The sequence below is a fragment of the Nicotiana tabacum genome, chromosome 9, assembly GCF_000715075.1.
Source record: "Nicotiana tabacum cultivar K326 chromosome 9, ASM71507v2, whole genome shotgun sequence".
In the NCBI taxonomy this organism is placed as follows: Eukaryota; Viridiplantae; Streptophyta; class Magnoliopsida; order Solanales; family Solanaceae; genus Nicotiana; species Nicotiana tabacum.
In genome coordinates, this window is record NC_134088.1 from 7,748,334 (window position 1) to 7,764,335 (window position 16,002).

Below are 16,002 nucleotides of genomic sequence, written 5' to 3' on the forward strand. Positions count from 1 at the left end.
GTTTTTAGCCAAACTTCACAGATAGTGCTTAAAACATATTTAAGACTCGTACCGGGCGTCGGAACTAAAATACGAGCCCGATACCACAGTTTTCTGATCAATTTTCTTCTTCATTTTCCTTAATAAATTTCAGAAAATAATTTCACACAAAAATTCATTTCTCGGGCTTGGGACCTCGGAATTTAATTCCGGGCACACACAGGTCCGTGTCCGTTTACCCAACATGTTGACCGAAGTCAATATTATGCATATTAATATCAAAATTCATCAAATTTCTCACAAAATTCGCATATTTCAACATAAAAGCTTTCCGGCTTCGCGCCCGGACTGCGCACGCAATATCGAGGCAACTAAAAGCGAGGTTTTCAAGGCCTCGGAAGCACGGAACAAGGAAGAATTACGGTGATGACCCTTTGGGTCGTCACAGTTACTAGCTTGTTCACTTGTATTCAAAATTCAAACGCGCAACGAATACAAATGCTCTTGTTGACGGTTGAGAGTCAAACTCATGACCTCTGCTAAGTTAGCGGGCCCTCTAACCAACTAAGCTACGAGAGCTTATTGCCCTCTTGTTTCAATTCAAAATAATTAATCTGTATTTCATGGATTTGCTATAAAATACAACTATAGCTAAAGAATGATAAACTTACTAAAAAAATATAGCTAAACACAATATAAATATTTGATATATTACGTAATTTTTCCTAAAAACAAAGAGCTCTTGGGAGATTTATAAACAAATTAATATTATAACCAAATATTTCAACTTGCGGGCTTCCAAACTCAAGCTTACAGTTGTTTAAGATTTGTTATTTTCCTATCGTTAAATATTACAGTTAGTGATTTCTCTACTGAATACTATTAAACAGATCGATCAAACACATTCAAGAAATTTAAGTTCAAAATTTTTATAGCATTTATAATTTAAAACATTTAACCTACACGTTACAGTAAATATCACGTTTAATTCTTCTTGCTCTTTTTTTATTTAAATTCCACACGCACTTTTTTTTAATAGGTACTTTCTTTTAAGGATCAAACACACTTATCCGCCGAAAGCTTTTTAAAAACTTATTATGCTCCATTTGGACTTCTTTTTTAGGGTATGTTTGGAAAGCAATTAGGTAATTGGAATTGCTGTAATTACTAGGGTAGTAATTACACAGCCTAGTAGTTACACAGTTGTGTAATTACGATGACATGTTGCAATTACAAGTTTACTGTTTGGTTGCACAAGTGTAATTACACAGTTAAATTAAATTTAAATGAAATAATTATCAACATTTACAAGTTAATATAATAAATATATGCATATAAATTTTTTAAGTATAAATGATATTATATTTGGTATTTAAGATATATATTTTTCGTGAATATACATTAATTAGTAATCATATATTTATAACTAATATTGTAAAAATAATTTATATATATTTTTCAAATTAATAATATTTAGTTTAGATACTTACAAAAACTAAAAACATACGTTTTGTAAGAACATCATGGAATTTATGTTTGATAAAATAAATTAATATTTGTAAATATAATGTCATAACATTATTCAAATATTTGACAAAACTAATATATCAATTCTAATTAAAAAATGAACAACATGCAATTGGAACCATGAATACTGAAACAAGTAAATTGGAACCATAAAATAACATAATTTCAAAATTCAAAAAAAAAAAAAAAGTTTAACATACGTCAAATTTCAACATAATAATAGTAAGTTCCACTACAACTTATGATTAGGAAACACAATAAGTTTATCACCACATTCAACAACGAAATTTCACTTTAGTTGCATCACTTATTATATGCCAAGTTTGTTAATGACTCATTATTTCTAATGTTAGGAGGTGTAGTTTCAAAAAATAGAATAACAAAATAAATAAATAATAAAATATAAGCAATTACACGGAATCACAAGAAGTAAAGGTAGAGAAATAAAAGACAAATAATGTACAAAGAAAAATGTATTTTAAATTTTCAAAGGATATTAAAAGGTAAAAATAAAATTTAAAAATTAAAATAATAGAAATAAAAAGTTATAAAGAAAATAAATTAAAATAAAAATAAAAAGGCAACTTTGTAATTACACAGTGTAATTACCACCAATTCTCACCTCCTCCTTGAGAATTAGAGTGTAATTACATCCCTCCAATTACACCCAATTTTATGCTGATCAGGTAATTACTTGACCAAATAAACATATCAAACTGTATAATTACACCTAATTACACTCAAATCTAATTCCCACGTGGCTTTCCAAAGAGGCTGTTATTCTTCTCCAATTGGACCCAAACTTGTATTAGGAGAAGTTTTGGGACCAAATATGGAATTTTCATTTTTTTCAATACTCCCTTCATGCTTTGCTTCCTTGCTCTCCCTGAAACCAAAAGCTTATTCTCCGCCGTTCACCTGCCGGAACTCCGCCGGCAATGGAATTCTCGGACGAGTGGAAGTCTCTATGGCCAATATCTTCATCGTATTCGCCACCACTTCTACTCTCAGATTATTCACACGAAGAAAAATCCTCCTCAAAACGACGCCGTATTGAGAGTCCAATTGGCCCTTTGATTTTCAAGCCATGTGCAGAAACCCTAAGACTACTCCTCCGGTCCCCATTGTTATCAACTCGGCTTCCTCCTCCAGTTCCTGAGTTTTCTCTACCAAGATTTCTACAAACTTCAAGTAGTACACTTCCTTCTACAGCTTCTTCAATTGCTACACAGTTTATTACTCCACATGTTTCTGAATCAATTCACAACTTTAATGCAATCCAATTGCTCCCTTTCCCTAATATTTGTGAAACTAACAAACCCAATTCGGTTCTTGGATTTTTTCCAACTGGGGAAAATTATGACCAAGTTGGGTATTTTATACTATGTTTTGAGGATAAACAAGTTGTGGTTAAGAAATTTAAGAATGGGAAATATTTGTTAGTGCATAATCACAAGTTGAATTGTAGGATTTTGAGGTTAGTAGTGAACCCAGTTACTGTTAGTGAAATTTATGATAGTGCTTGTTTATCTACTTTTGGGTATTTATTGGTTTGTACTTTGTATTCTGTTCATTGGTATAGTGTGAAGATGGGGGTTAAAGGTGTTGGCAGTGTTACGGTAGATTATGTGGGTAGTGCTGATAGAAACTTGTTTAAGGGTTGTGCTGTTTCTTATGCTTGTTGGAGTCCACATTTGAGAGAAGAGTGTGTTGTGTTGTTGGAAAATGGGAACTTGTACTTGTTTGATATGGGTTCTTGCCTGAGGAGTCGGACTTTGTTTGCTTGTGATGTATTGCAAGGGAAGAAATTGCAGGTTTTGTGGGATAAGTTGGATAGAGATGGAGAGTGGCTAAGCTGTGAATTTAGCTGGCATCCGAAGATTTTGATTGTTGCGAATTCAAGGGCTGTGTTTTTGGTGGATTTGAGGTCAGAGAAGTGCAAAGTCTGCACCTTGCTAAAGATTGAGGCAGTGTCGTTGGGTAAAACTGATAGATTTCTTGCACTCTCTAGAGTGGAGTCTGACCCCTTTTGTTTTGCTGCAGTTTCTGGTCGCATGCTTCTTCTTTGTGATGTGAGGAAGCCATTAATGCCATTGTTGCGGTGGGTACATGGCCTGAATAATCCAGGTTACATGATTGTTTTAAGATTGTCAGACCTTAGGTCAAGCTCAATAGATGATAAATGGGCATGGGCTACCGAATCAGGGCGTTGCATTTTGGTAGGATCATTTTGGGACAGTGAATTTGCTCTATTCTGCTATGGGCCAGGTAGCAATCACGGCCGTGAGTTTCCTGAAATATCGAGGCTCAGTAAATCGGTATATGCTTGGGGACAGCCTTCAGGCCTCTCACTTTCTGGTCGTGATTGTTGTTGTGAAAGTTGTCTTATGAGAGTAGATTTCTCTAAAGACATTCTTCCTGATTGGATTAATTGGAGGCAAAAGGAAGTCATTGTTTTGGGGTTTGGCATTCTCAACAATGGCCTTTCTATTCAATCAGATGATACTAATAATTCTGTTGGGTTTTTGCTTGTAAGGTTAATGTCATGTGGCAGTTTAGAAGCTCAGAGATACACTGCAGCACGGGACTCTGAAGAAAGGTCAGAATCACCTGATGGAGGGAAATCTCTGTGCTCTGAAAATAACCTTCTGTATGATATGAGTATTGGAGAATTGGAATTAAAAAAGAAACCTTACTACCTGAACCTTGATTTTCTAAAAGGGTATCTAAATGGAACACTAACTAAAATCCTTAGTAGGAAACACATAGACAACCAAAAGGATTCTGAAGAAAATCCAGCAGAGATCCACCTGCAAATATGTCAGAAGCTTAAAGAATGTGGCATCACAAGACTGAGGCCATCTCAAAACGTTTTTGATGTTATCAGAGGTATCAGCTTTCCCGCAAGCATTTATGAGATTGCTTTAGAAAGCATTTGCGCCAGTTTGCCGAATACTCTTCTGGGGCTGTCTTTTTCTGCCTTCTCAAGATTCCCTGAAGTTCACCTGAAACCAAAGAAAGGTTCTCTAGAATTGTTTGATATTTTGGACAAACTATATCCACTGCCTTTTCCCTTGCATAAATGTTGCATTGATGAGACATCGGAAAAAGTTCAGTCTCCTAGTTCTTCTTCTGCTCCCGTTCTTCCTCCTCCTTTTCTGGTGGCTCTTAATAGCCTCCAAATAGCAGAAAGAGATATATTGCCACTTGATGCTGTACTTAGGCTTCAGAGTGATAAAGTTATGAAGGTGGCCCATGAAATCGGTCTGTCACACATTGGTACTGAGCCTGGTGATGGATATTCAGTTTCCCTTGATCCAGATACTGAATGCCCTAGCAATGTGATTGAAAAAATGAAGCCTCTCTGTTTGCATGAACCCGTGGCATTCTCTGACTGTAATATTTCTAAAATGGACTCTGTCGGAGTAGAACCTGATAAAAGATTTAGATCCTTCATCTATAAAAAACACCAAGAACCTGTCTCAAGTACTAGCAAAGAGATGATAGGAGTGGAGTTGTTCGATGAGGAGTGCCCAGTAGAGCTCAAATTCAATGATAGTTCCATCATGCTGGAGGCAAATGAGCTGGAAACATTTAAGTTGTTGAAACAAAAGGACTTAGGTTTTCAGAAAAGCTTTCAGTTGTATCAAGAGTATTTAAGTGGTTGAAAGAGGATTGGTTCAGTGAAGCACTGTTAGGGGTATCCGAGTATTTAAGTGGTTGAAAGAGGATTGGTTCAGTGAAGCACTGTTAGGGGTATCCAATCTTCTCCAAGAAATGGCTATTACAGATTGAGATGGCAGGTTGAACATCAAAGAGTTTGACAATGAATGTTAGATTTCATTTTTCTCATACATTTATCTTTCTAAAACTCTTATTGGTGTTAATAATAAACTTTTTTTTGTTGCAGTTTTTGGATTTCGTGCCAGCGAAGTTGTAGCTCATTGTGCCCTGAAGCTGATATCCAGAGAACACAGTATGCTTTCTCTGTTTACTCCTCTTTCTCTTCCTATCATTTTGAATGGGTTATGAAATTGTGCAGATCTGATTAGTCAAGTGTATTCTGTTGTTTTCAAAAACAGGTTTCTTTTTTCTAGTTTTTGTTTGGATGATGGTGGTGACTGGTCTAATTTGCAATTATTCGTGCTTAGTGAAACTCTAAATTAATGAATGTAATTTTTTTCCCTTCCTCCCAGTTTTTTTTCTGGTGTTCTTTTGGTACTCTTCTGCATAAATGTGGCCTCCTCTATGTTTCTGTTGTCTGATTTTCTTTGGACTTTGGTCTGTCATTGTCATCTGCTCTGTCCTACATGGCTTATCTGTTCCTTTTTCCTTTTTCCTTTTTTCCTTTTTCCTTTTTTTCCTCTCTTGAGTGACCGAGTTTATTTATGGCATGAAACAACTCGTAGTATGGGTCTAGCTTATTGTAAAATCAACTCCTACTGGTAGAAGAGCTATATGTTAGTCCTACAGTCTTTTTGCCTCCTGTAGTAGAAGTTTTTGCTATTTGAGGAGTCTGAGAGAACCAATTTTTCTTACATCACTAATCTTGAATTTTTGCTTGTAGTTGGCTAGATTCTGTAACTCAATATGACAATTCTGAGATATTTAAAGGGGGGAAAACCAGGATGCCACTGTCGCGGATCATTGGACAGAGCAAGGCTAGACTTTCAGTTTTAGGCATAACATAAACTACTGGGAGTTCAACAGTGTTTACAGTCTAAATCTGACTCTCTTACTTGGAAAAGTGATGCAAAGGGGAGATTTAAGGTGAGAGGTTGTTTATCAACACTTAAGAAGAGAATATGGCAGCATCCCAAACTGGCCTTGGAGCGGCATTTGGAGAAACAAGGCACCTTTAAAGGTGGACTGGTTTACCTGGCTGGTGCCGCAGAAAGTATGCCTAACCCAAGAGAACTTCAGAAAGGAGGGATCAATTTTTGCAGCAGGTGCCGTTTGTTTGAAAGGCAAAGCGAGGTTGTTAATCATATCTTCATTCATTGCGTTTACACCACTAAGATTTGGCATTTCATTGTTAATGTTGTAAGGGTAGCTGGGCAATGCCAAAATAACTACAATATTAATGCAATGCTGGTATTTTGAAAGGGCTGGAAAAGCACAAGGTGAAAACATTGAATTCAATCCATCCTACAATCTGGTGGATCATATGGAAAGAAAGGAACATAAGAATTTTTTAGAGCAAAAATGATTCTGTAATTAGCATTAAATACATATGCATTTCTTTACTCTCTCTTTTTGGTGTAACATGGCAACTGCAAATGACATAAATGCCATGATCGAATTTTTTAGCTCATTGCATAATTTGTAATGTGGCTTTTCTCTGTAATGACAAGAGGGGTTGTTGTGATGGTAAGCAACCTCCACTTCCAACCAAGAGGTTGTGAGTTCGAGTCTCCCCAAGAGCAAGGTGGGAAGTTCTTGGAGGGAAGGATGCCGAGGGTCTATTTGGAAACAGCCTCTCTACCCCAGGGTAGGGGTAAGGTCTGCGTACACACTACCCTCCCAGACCCCACTAAGTGGGATTATACTGGGTTGTTGTTGTTGTTGTTGTTACTTTTATCTGTAATATTCTGCAGTCCCTTGCTACACATTAATAAAACACCTTTACCAATAAAATGAAAAATTAAAGAAACCTACTTACTCTGTTAGATATCTCAAAATTATACGTCGACTTAAAATGGGAATTTCTGTTTTTAGCAATAACCAGTAGCTCTTGCAGTTAAATTGTTTCCTGCCTGTATCTCTCGTGTATGCTTTTTAACATACACGAGGACGTATGTCTGAACATGTTTTCTATGTAGGTGGATTCCTGATGGACAACTTTGCCCTACAGTCCCCAACAGATCTAACTATATTCATTGGATTGAAGATCTTCTGTCATCGAACATCATTCCTAAAGTTCAAGATGACAGAAACTGTATTAGGGGTTTTGATATAGGAACGGGAGCTAATTGCATTTACCCTCTTCTCGGTGCATCTCTTATGGGTTGGAAGTTTGTTGGCTCTGGTAGCCCCCTCTAATTTGTAATTTTCTCCCTTGCGTCATTGTTGGTGCTTGTCTAATAAAATTGCACTATATATTTATAAAACACTGATTTCTTCATATGTGTCATCCATTTGCTTTATAACAGATGTTACCAACGTAGCTTTCGAGTGGGCAGAGAAAAATGTTAAAAGTAATCCTCTTCTTTCTGAATTGATTGAAATCAGAAGAGTTAACATGGAAACCCCATCAGCTTCCAAGGAAGAGCTGAATGATGAACCAGGAAAATATGGCCAATGTAAAGACGTAGACTTCGACAATGCAGAGGCTGCTCTCATTGGACCTTCACCTCCTTCTCATCTCCCAGTGCACCCAGGTATAGGAAAAATTTACAATGGACCTCCTATACTTGTTGGCGTAGTCAAGGATGGGGAGAAATTCGATTTTTGTATGTGCAACCCTCCATTTTTTGAGACGATGGAAGAAGCTAGATTAAATCCAAAGACTTCTTGTGGTGGGACTATGCAGGAGATGGTTTGTCCTGGTGGAGAGAATGCTTTTATTACTCGTATTATTGAGGATAGTGTTCAGTTAAGGGAATCCTTTCGGAATGCTATCAGTCTTTGAATCTGGTTTATTGCATTATGTGTTAGAGAACTTTATCATGAAAGCTTAATTGAAGAGTCCTTATATTTCCTGACCCCATCTTTGCCAGGTGGTACACCTCGATGGTTGGAAGAAAAACTAACCTAAAGGTACTTATATCAAAGCTTTGGGAGGTTGGAGCAACAATAGTGAAGACAACTGACTTTGTGCAAGGCCAGACATGCCGATGGGGTCTTGCCTGGTCATTTCTCCCTCTTTCCAAGAAGATGGTACCATCCCACGTGGCTGAGAAGAATAACATGTCGTTCATGCTTGAGGTCTGTTATTACTAGACTTTTATTCTGTCATTTATTCAATCGTGGGAAATTGATAATTCTGATAAAAAAGAGCTCAAGTATCATAAGCTTGTCAGTAAAAGTTAGAACGAGCAATTTTCTTTTCACCTGATACTGTCTCTCACTTTTTATGTGTAAGCTTTGCGTCTTTTGTTAGAGGTGGTGTACACTTATAAAAAGAAACTCACAATTCGTCAACTACTTCCATCTTCTTTTTTGAGTGTAGTTCATTGTCCAAACGCAATTTCAACTTCCACAAACTTTTTCAACTTCAATTCAAATTTTGTCCACTTACATAGACATGGGGGTTGAGTTAGTATTTTGACAGTTTTGACTATGGTGTGGAACTGGTTCTTCTTTAGGGATGCATAACAGGGTGTGGGAGTTGAGTTAGTATTTTGACTGGTAAATGTGGAATTGGTTCTTCTTTAGGTATGTGTAAGAGGTAGTTTTTGATGGCTTGGAAGAATTCACTTGGAAGTAGAATCTATCTAATATAATTCCGTCATAGAAAGAACAAAATTCTTTTCGACCCCGTCATAATTTTCAATAAGTCCGGTGCACCGGGTGTGGCTGAATAGCGTTGCTTCGATTGTTCTTTATTAGTCACAATGGAAGATGTAGTTACGAAAAAGATCAACTTTCATAAATCCATTATTTATGCTGTGTGGCAGTGGTTTAGCATGTGGAATAGAACATAAGATCATGAATACAGCCGTTTGCTGTGGTCTTTACTTAACAAAATTATCTGATCACTAGTGCCATCAGTTGAGATCTTTTTGTTTTGCAGTCTAATGATTATCTTGTATAAAATGGATCATATCTACCATATATTTGCAAATAATACTTTTGAATTTGGATTGGGATAGGAAGCATCGGTATGTTCTTCTAACCATTTAACTGCTTGACTCACCTTGGGATATCATTATTTTCTCCCTCAATCTCCTTAACCGCAAGGAAATTTTTTGGTGGGACAAACAAGCTCTGTGCTCTGCCCCTGCCTTCCCACCCCACCTGAACCCAGGAAAAAAGTCAATTGGCAGTTGTATTGTCATTGTTATCCTTTTGCATGAACTGATTGTTGACAAATTATGTATTCTCCTCGGTTTGTACTTCTACCTTATGTATGAGTTCATGTGCTTCTCTAGGCAGACTAACTAGTTTCTGCACGAAGTGGTTGGACTAGTTCTGTTAATTACTTCCATTGCTAGTAGATCCAAGATTTCTTACCGATTTTCAATGTTTGTTTAGGGTCTGCAGCGCCATCAGAGTGCCATTGATGTATTGCAATCAGTGGAATCCTTTTTCTGTAGTATTGGTGCATCCTCTAAATTAGACTCTGCCTCGTTTAATGTTGATGTAAGCTCCATTTTGTTCTTCTCTCTGATAATTACTGCACCAGTTACATGTTTTTTCCTGAATCTCAATGTTTTCTTATAGGTAACTTTGTCAGGCGAGCAATGTAAGTCTATCATGAAGACCCGGTCACAGAATGGAAACGAACAGGATATACCAATATCTGCAAATTATTGCTCTGGCCAACTAAATGACATGCGCCTGCGAGTTTCTGTAATTCCCCTTATTATTTAGCATATTATGTACTTATGTCGTTGGAACCAATGCCTGGTTATTCTTGGGGCTTGTTAATCTCACTATTTAGTATGTGCGTCGTTGTATCTATAGGTCTTCCAGCAGATACCAGGGACACTTCTGGTGAGGGGATCATTGCTCCAGAAAGAGATCCCTGTATCAGGTTTGTCCAAAATCATTTGGTCATATCCAATCAATCCAGTAATATTTCATTTTCCCCTTTTCCTTGCCTCCTAAACTATTTGGTCAAAGCCGGTAGTGTCTCATCCCTCTTTGACAGATTATTTTGATAAGGTAATTAGGTAAATAATTATATTTTTGAGAAACTCATATATACGAAGCAGTTTACAAAACATGTTCTCTACAAATGATAACCAATTTTCTATACAAACAAGAATCCCATGGGTGCACCAAAAGCTCACTAAAAATCATGCTATTACTTACATATACAAAGTCATTTTCTACCCCCGCACAAGCTCTCCTATTTCTCTACTTCCACTAGAACCACATTATACGCCACATGGCAATGTCCTATGTCTTCTCTTCCTTCTTCTAAAAGCCCAGAGGCTCTGTAGGACTTGGATAGAAACTACAGAAAGAAAATTCTGAAAAGAAAAACATATTTGTTAGCGTTACCTCAACATACTCTCTTACCCATCCTTGATATTTTATTTGTTTTTGCAGGGGTGTTTTCTTTTATATTCCAGCAATTACAGGAAGTTCTAAAAAGCAAATTCAGTAAAGGCACCAGATAATGGTTCCTTCTCCTGGTGCAGAAGATAACCTGCGTATGATGTGCCGAACTACTAGTGAGATGATACAACGGTGACTTATGTGTATGGTTAAGGGCTGGGTAGGTTGTGTAGGAAATATTGAGGATCCTAGCAATTACAGGAAGTTTTGAAAAGCAGCAAATTCAGTAAAGGCATCAGATGATGCTTCATTCTCTAGGTGCTAAAGATAGCCAGTGTATGATCTGCATTCTGCAGTACTACTAGTGAGATGAAAGCAGTGTGACTTTTATGTATGGTTAACGGTTAGATAGGTTGTGAAGGAAATTGTTAAAGTGTATATCTATCTTTGGAAATTCTGCCAAATAAATATGGAGTGAAATTAACAATTCCTCCCGTCCTTTCTTGCATTGTTTTGTATTTTCTAAAAGAAATTTGTCATTTTAGTTTTAGGGGAATTCGGGGATGTTGAGCATTGATAAAATTGTGTTGTCTATGTTTTGAACATGTTATTTGTGTGATAGCCGATAAATCATCGAGATCCATTGGCACATGGTTCAAAATTCGGTGTATAATGGGCTCACCGTCTATTCTTCCTCCACTTAAATTCCAAGTTTTTGTATCTAATAATGTTTGAACGACATATTTTATACAATTTGTTTCTTTTAATCTAGTCGACATTAGGACTAGATTGTGATACTCTTAATAATATAATAGTTTTTCTCTGCAATAAGGTTTGAACGACATATTTTATAGAATTTGTTTTTCTAACCTAAGAATGATGCTGACATTTGGACTAAATCGTGACTCTCTTAATAATATAATACCTTTAAATAAATGTATATTTTTAACTGTTTTAAAAGTAATAGCGAACAAAATGTATATTTTTTGTATACAAATATATTATGTACAAAAATATACATATTTTTGCCGCATCAACTTTTTCGGCTATATTATACATTTTTCGGCTAGCGAATGGAATTAATCTTATACATTTTTTCGGCAAACGAATTAAATTAATCTTATACCCAGTATTTTGGTATGTTTTTGCCGCATCAACTTGTAAATGTATGCTGAAAGCAGCAGCGAAACCCGCCTGAGTGAGAACACAACCAACATCATAATGCTAAAAGCTTCTGCTACAATTTCGTTTCCTTTACTTCTTCTTTCCTTTAAAGTAAACATAAGCATTCATCTAGTAAAGAGCATGGACGAGATGTGAGTGAATCATTCACGAGAGAATAATAAAATAGTAAGATACCATTATCTGACTAACAGAATGTGTTGTAACTATTCTAATAGATTAGTACAGTAGAAGAAAAATAACATTCAGTTGTTTCTTTTCAGTTCGAAGCAGCCACAAATAAAGCGACTGCTCTGTCTAGAAATGAGAGCAAGCTGCTCCGATATACGCTCCTTCCGTTAGGATCTTCATGGGTAGGGATGACAAATTCCAGCAAAATTCTGGTTATGATCTTTCAATACAACAATATACCATCCAGCACGCAATCATAGCTATCTTCAGCTACATTGTCAATAAAATGAAGCTATTGACCACCTGCCGACTCTAAATCCCCAGCGTTCAAAACTATAATGTTCTCAATCATGACAACTAAGAACTAATGGCGCTTCTTTTCTAGACTTGCTGCAACACGACGTCACAGTTGCTTCTGGATAGGCATTTTACCAGGGAAACCCCACCTCAAAAATCATTCCCAGGCACAACAGGCAAAAAATGTCAGCAATGCCCATACCAGCAGCTTAGACCTTAAGGCTGTTGGCACAAGAACTAACTTCAACCAATCATTTAAGTTCCTCAACAAATCAGAGGTGATAATTGTGAAGAAGCCCAGCGGCAGCCAAAATGGCATATAAGAATGGCTTGTTTTCTGGTGTGTGCTGGTTGAGAGGGTGGCCCATGTAGTTCACATCAAAGGCTGCTACCTCTAGCATCAAGCCCACCATGTATGAAACTGTATTGACAAGATTTGGATTAAAATCAGAGCTGGCTCGATGCATGCATTTGACATGTGCTTGCCAGCCATGTTAACAGGAAGAAAAATTAAGAAAAGCAGATGGATGGCAAATTGTCCTAGGAGGAAGAGGAAGACGCAGGAGCAGAAATATTCGTATTAGTTCGCTCCGATCAGGGTTGGAAGGGGATGAGCATGTGAGATAAACTGATAAAAACAATCAAACAATTAGGTACTATTATTGGCAATAATTTGGAATTCACTTCCGACTTAGATTTTCCAAACCTCAATTTTATCATTCAATCAAGGCATCTTTGCAATCAAACAATTCTCATAAAAAGGTACTTTTATTCTTGAATGCATCCAGAGTATGGGCTGATTCAAACATATTTGAGCTTTCACATTTTTATCGTTTGATGATTTAGCATAAACTAAATTTCTTCAAGTTTGAATCAACTATGAGATGTCAACATTTAGTCCAGTATGACAACTACAAAGGAAAAAAAGATGACTGGTTTTGATTTGAGAAATTGCCGTTAATGTACAGTGGATGGCCTAGGGAGAACACCTAAGGAAGATATTTCGCTCGCAAAGTTAGAGGGTGGTGGAGGTCTGGAGGAGCAGTGGCCCAAAGCTGTTGTTCATGCATTCTCTTGAAACAAGAAACAATGAAGCGTCCAGGTTAACTGAAAATACAGGACAGGCTGTTCCAGGGATCTCTGATCTTATTCTTATGGCAGAGACTCAAAAGAGACGGGACATTTAACAAAATTATGCAAGTGCAACTAGATAATGTTCAAATATTTCCACACACGAGATAAAGTATGAGCAGTTAACAAGCCAAAGAAATAATTGCCTGCATTAAAATTCACCTAAATTTAGATACACTCTATAAATACCGTAAGGTGTGCCAAGTAAACATATTTATTTTGCATACGTTTCAGTGATACAGAGGAGAAAAAATGGAAAGAAATTTTACCTTTCACTATCATGTAATAAATCATCATCTTCTGTCTTATCAGCTAAAAGTTGCAAAATCGTGAGTGTATCTTTCTCTAACGTATTCAACTGACTGCACCCAAAAGAGGGACGCAGTTTTTGCTCAATCTCTAACCAACTAACAGCCTGCTCTTTCCTAACATGTCTCTCATTCATAAGCTGTCTCACTTTCTCTACATTTTCCCACATCCCAAGTGCACCATAAATACTTGACAACAGCAAATATGCGGCAGGAGACTGTGGGTCCAGCTCTATTAGTAGTTCGGCAGCCATTCTACCCAACTCTACATTTCCATGAATCCTACAAACATCAAGTAAGGCATTCCAAATATGATCATCAGGTTCACAAGGCATCTTCTTTATCTGAGCTAGCACTTCACTAAAACGTCCTGCTCTACCTATGAGGTCAATTATGCATGCATAATGTTCTTCATCGGGAGGAACATTATGATTAGAAGTCATCATCTCGAAAAAAGAAAGGCCTTCCTGCACTAGTCTTGAATGACTACAAGCATTGAGAAGGACGACAAATGTGATTCTGTTTGGTTTCACTCCAATCTTCACCATCTTAAAGAACATTTCAATTGGCTCTTCACCCATACCATGTTGTGCTAATGCAGACAACATGGTATTCCATAATACTGCATCATGTTTGTTGCCCATCGTATCAAATACCCTCTTTGCAACTTCCAAATTTCCACATTTTGAATACATATCAATGAGAGAACTCATAACAATTGCATTAGGTCTTAAACCAGCATTCACCAGGAATGCATGTACTTGCTTACCATGCTTAAGTGATGCTATATCAGCACAAGCAGATAGACAACTACTAAACGTAAACTGATCAGGTTGGACCTGAAGCTTCACCATCTTTGCAAATAACTCAAGGGCCTGAAGGTTCATGCCACTATGGGAATAACCAGCAATCAAAGTCGTCCAAGAAACAGGATACTTCTCAGGCATTGCTTCAAACAGCTCCCTGGCTGACACCATATCGCCACACCTTGAATAGCCTGAAACCAAGGTGGTCCAAGCAAGAACATCTCTTACTCTCATTGCATCAAACAACCTTCTAGCATCGCTCATCTTTCCACATTTTGCATATGCATCAACAATCGAACTAGAAAGAACTATGTTAGATAAAAACCCAGCGACAAATACTTGGCAATGAACCTGCTCAGTGAGAGAAAAATCCCTGGACTTAAACAAGCAGTAATAACCCCAGCAAAGCTATACTCATTGAACCCAATACTTAACCTCCTAAATTCTCTATAAAACTTGAGAGCCTCGTTGAAGTACCCAAGCTGAGCATAAGCAATCACCATAGTATTCCAAGAAACAACATCTTTCTCGGGCATTTTGTCAAACAGCCTTTTAGCAGCCTTTACCATGCCTGACTTAGCAAAGCATATTATTCCAGGAATACAAATTTCTCGTAGTCATTTTATCAAACACGCTACGTGCTTCAATATGATGACCGCATTTACCACACACACCAATCAAATGATTGGCAAGAAAAGTAGTGGGGTGTTTCCACCCAGTGGTTTTGAGATGGAAATGGATCCATTTTCCTTGTCTATATGACTTTGAATTGGCACACTGTTGAATTAGAAAAGCTAGAGTTTTACTGTCTAAGCGAATGCCTTTGCGAGTTAGGATGTTAAGGTTGAGAATATTTTGGACTGAGCATAAATTATTGAGCTTCTTGTTTGTATTATCAGATTTAACTCCAAACCTGCGAGCTTTGGAAGGTAAAGATGAAGTGGGCACATGTCAGAATGGGTTGCTTTGATTCTATTTCTAGCAAAATGGGTAGTTCAAATTCGCGTCGGAGATGGAACTTCCGGCAAAATCAGTTCCCAACGTTGGATCGGACTGTCAGAAGCGATGACTGCAAAAGTGTTTCAAAAAGTAAAAATATGTTTTAAGAATAAAAATAAAAATAATCAAAATGGTCCTTAATGTATAGGGATAAAACTATTTTGGTCCTTGATGTAAACATCTTAACACATTATGATCCTTTATGTTTGCAAAATTTGATAAATGTTAGCCCAAATCCTAATAAGTAACCGAAAACTCAAACACTCGTTAAACTTGAACAATTTCGTAAAGTTGAAATTTCTCAAATATAGACTTTGTACGTGTTCTTATCCTACTCTTCCGTCCACTTTTATTTATCATATTTTATTTTTGAAAAAATGCATAAGTACCCCTAACTTATACCCGAATTTTTAATTACACATTTTTTTTGCGGG

At 36.9% G+C, this 16,002-nt stretch overlaps 2 protein-coding genes and 1 pseudogene across 3 annotated transcripts; 2 read left to right on the forward strand and 1 right to left on the reverse strand.

Annotated features, from left to right (window-relative positions):
- The first annotated feature begins 2,325 nt into the window (after positions 1 to 2,325).
- LOC107785303 (uncharacterized) lies at positions 2,326 to 6,483 on the forward strand. 2 transcript variants are annotated; one of them, XM_016606577.2, is made up of 3 exons: positions 2,326 to 5,338; positions 5,417 to 5,482; positions 6,074 to 6,483. In XM_016606577.2, the coding sequence occupies exon 1, from the start codon at positions 2,445 to 2,447 to the stop codon at positions 5,172 to 5,174; it is 2,730 nt and encodes a 909-aa protein (XP_016462063.2). In that variant the 5' UTR covers positions 2,326 to 2,444; the 3' UTR covers positions 5,175 to 5,338; positions 5,417 to 5,482; positions 6,074 to 6,483. The 2 variants fall into 2 exon arrangements, with proteins under 2 accessions (XP_016462063.2, XP_016462064.2); XM_016606578.2 differs by having other exon boundaries at positions 2,326 to 5,309.
- Positions 6,484 to 7,557: 1,074 nt separating this feature from the next.
- Positions 7,558 to 11,164, forward strand: LOC107785301 (uncharacterized). The gene is made up of 6 exons (XM_016606575.2): positions 7,558 to 8,100; positions 8,226 to 8,433; positions 9,703 to 9,810; positions 9,892 to 10,020; positions 10,135 to 10,204; positions 10,726 to 11,164. The coding sequence occupies exons 1-6, from the start codon at positions 7,748 to 7,750 to the stop codon at positions 10,794 to 10,796; spliced, it is 939 nt and encodes a 312-aa protein (XP_016462061.2). The 5' UTR covers positions 7,558 to 7,747; the 3' UTR covers positions 10,797 to 11,164.
- Positions 11,165 to 12,558: 1,394 nt separating this feature from the next.
- LOC107785302 (pentatricopeptide repeat-containing protein At2g21090-like) lies at positions 12,559 to 15,514 on the reverse strand (annotated as a pseudogene).
- Between the last annotated feature and the right edge of the window lie 488 nt (positions 15,515 to 16,002).

Excerpts from the sequence above, each read along its gene's own strand:
- LOC107785301 (XM_016606575.2), top strand. The coding sequence starts at position 7,748 with ATGGAAACCCCATCAGCTTCCAAGGAAGAGCTGAATGATGAACCAGGA. Across the intron at positions 8,434-9,702 it reads ACATGTCGTTCATGCTTGAG|GGTCTGCAGCGCCATCAGAG; the intron begins GTCTGTTATTAC and ends ATGTTTGTTTAG. Across the intron at positions 10,205-10,725 it reads GAAAGAGATCCCTGTATCAG|GGGTGTTTTCTTTTATATTC; the intron begins GTTTGTCCAAAA and ends TTGTTTTTGCAG.
- LOC107785303 (XM_016606577.2), top strand. The coding sequence starts at position 2,445 with ATGGAATTCTCGGACGAGTGGAAGTCTCTATGGCCAATATCTTCATCG.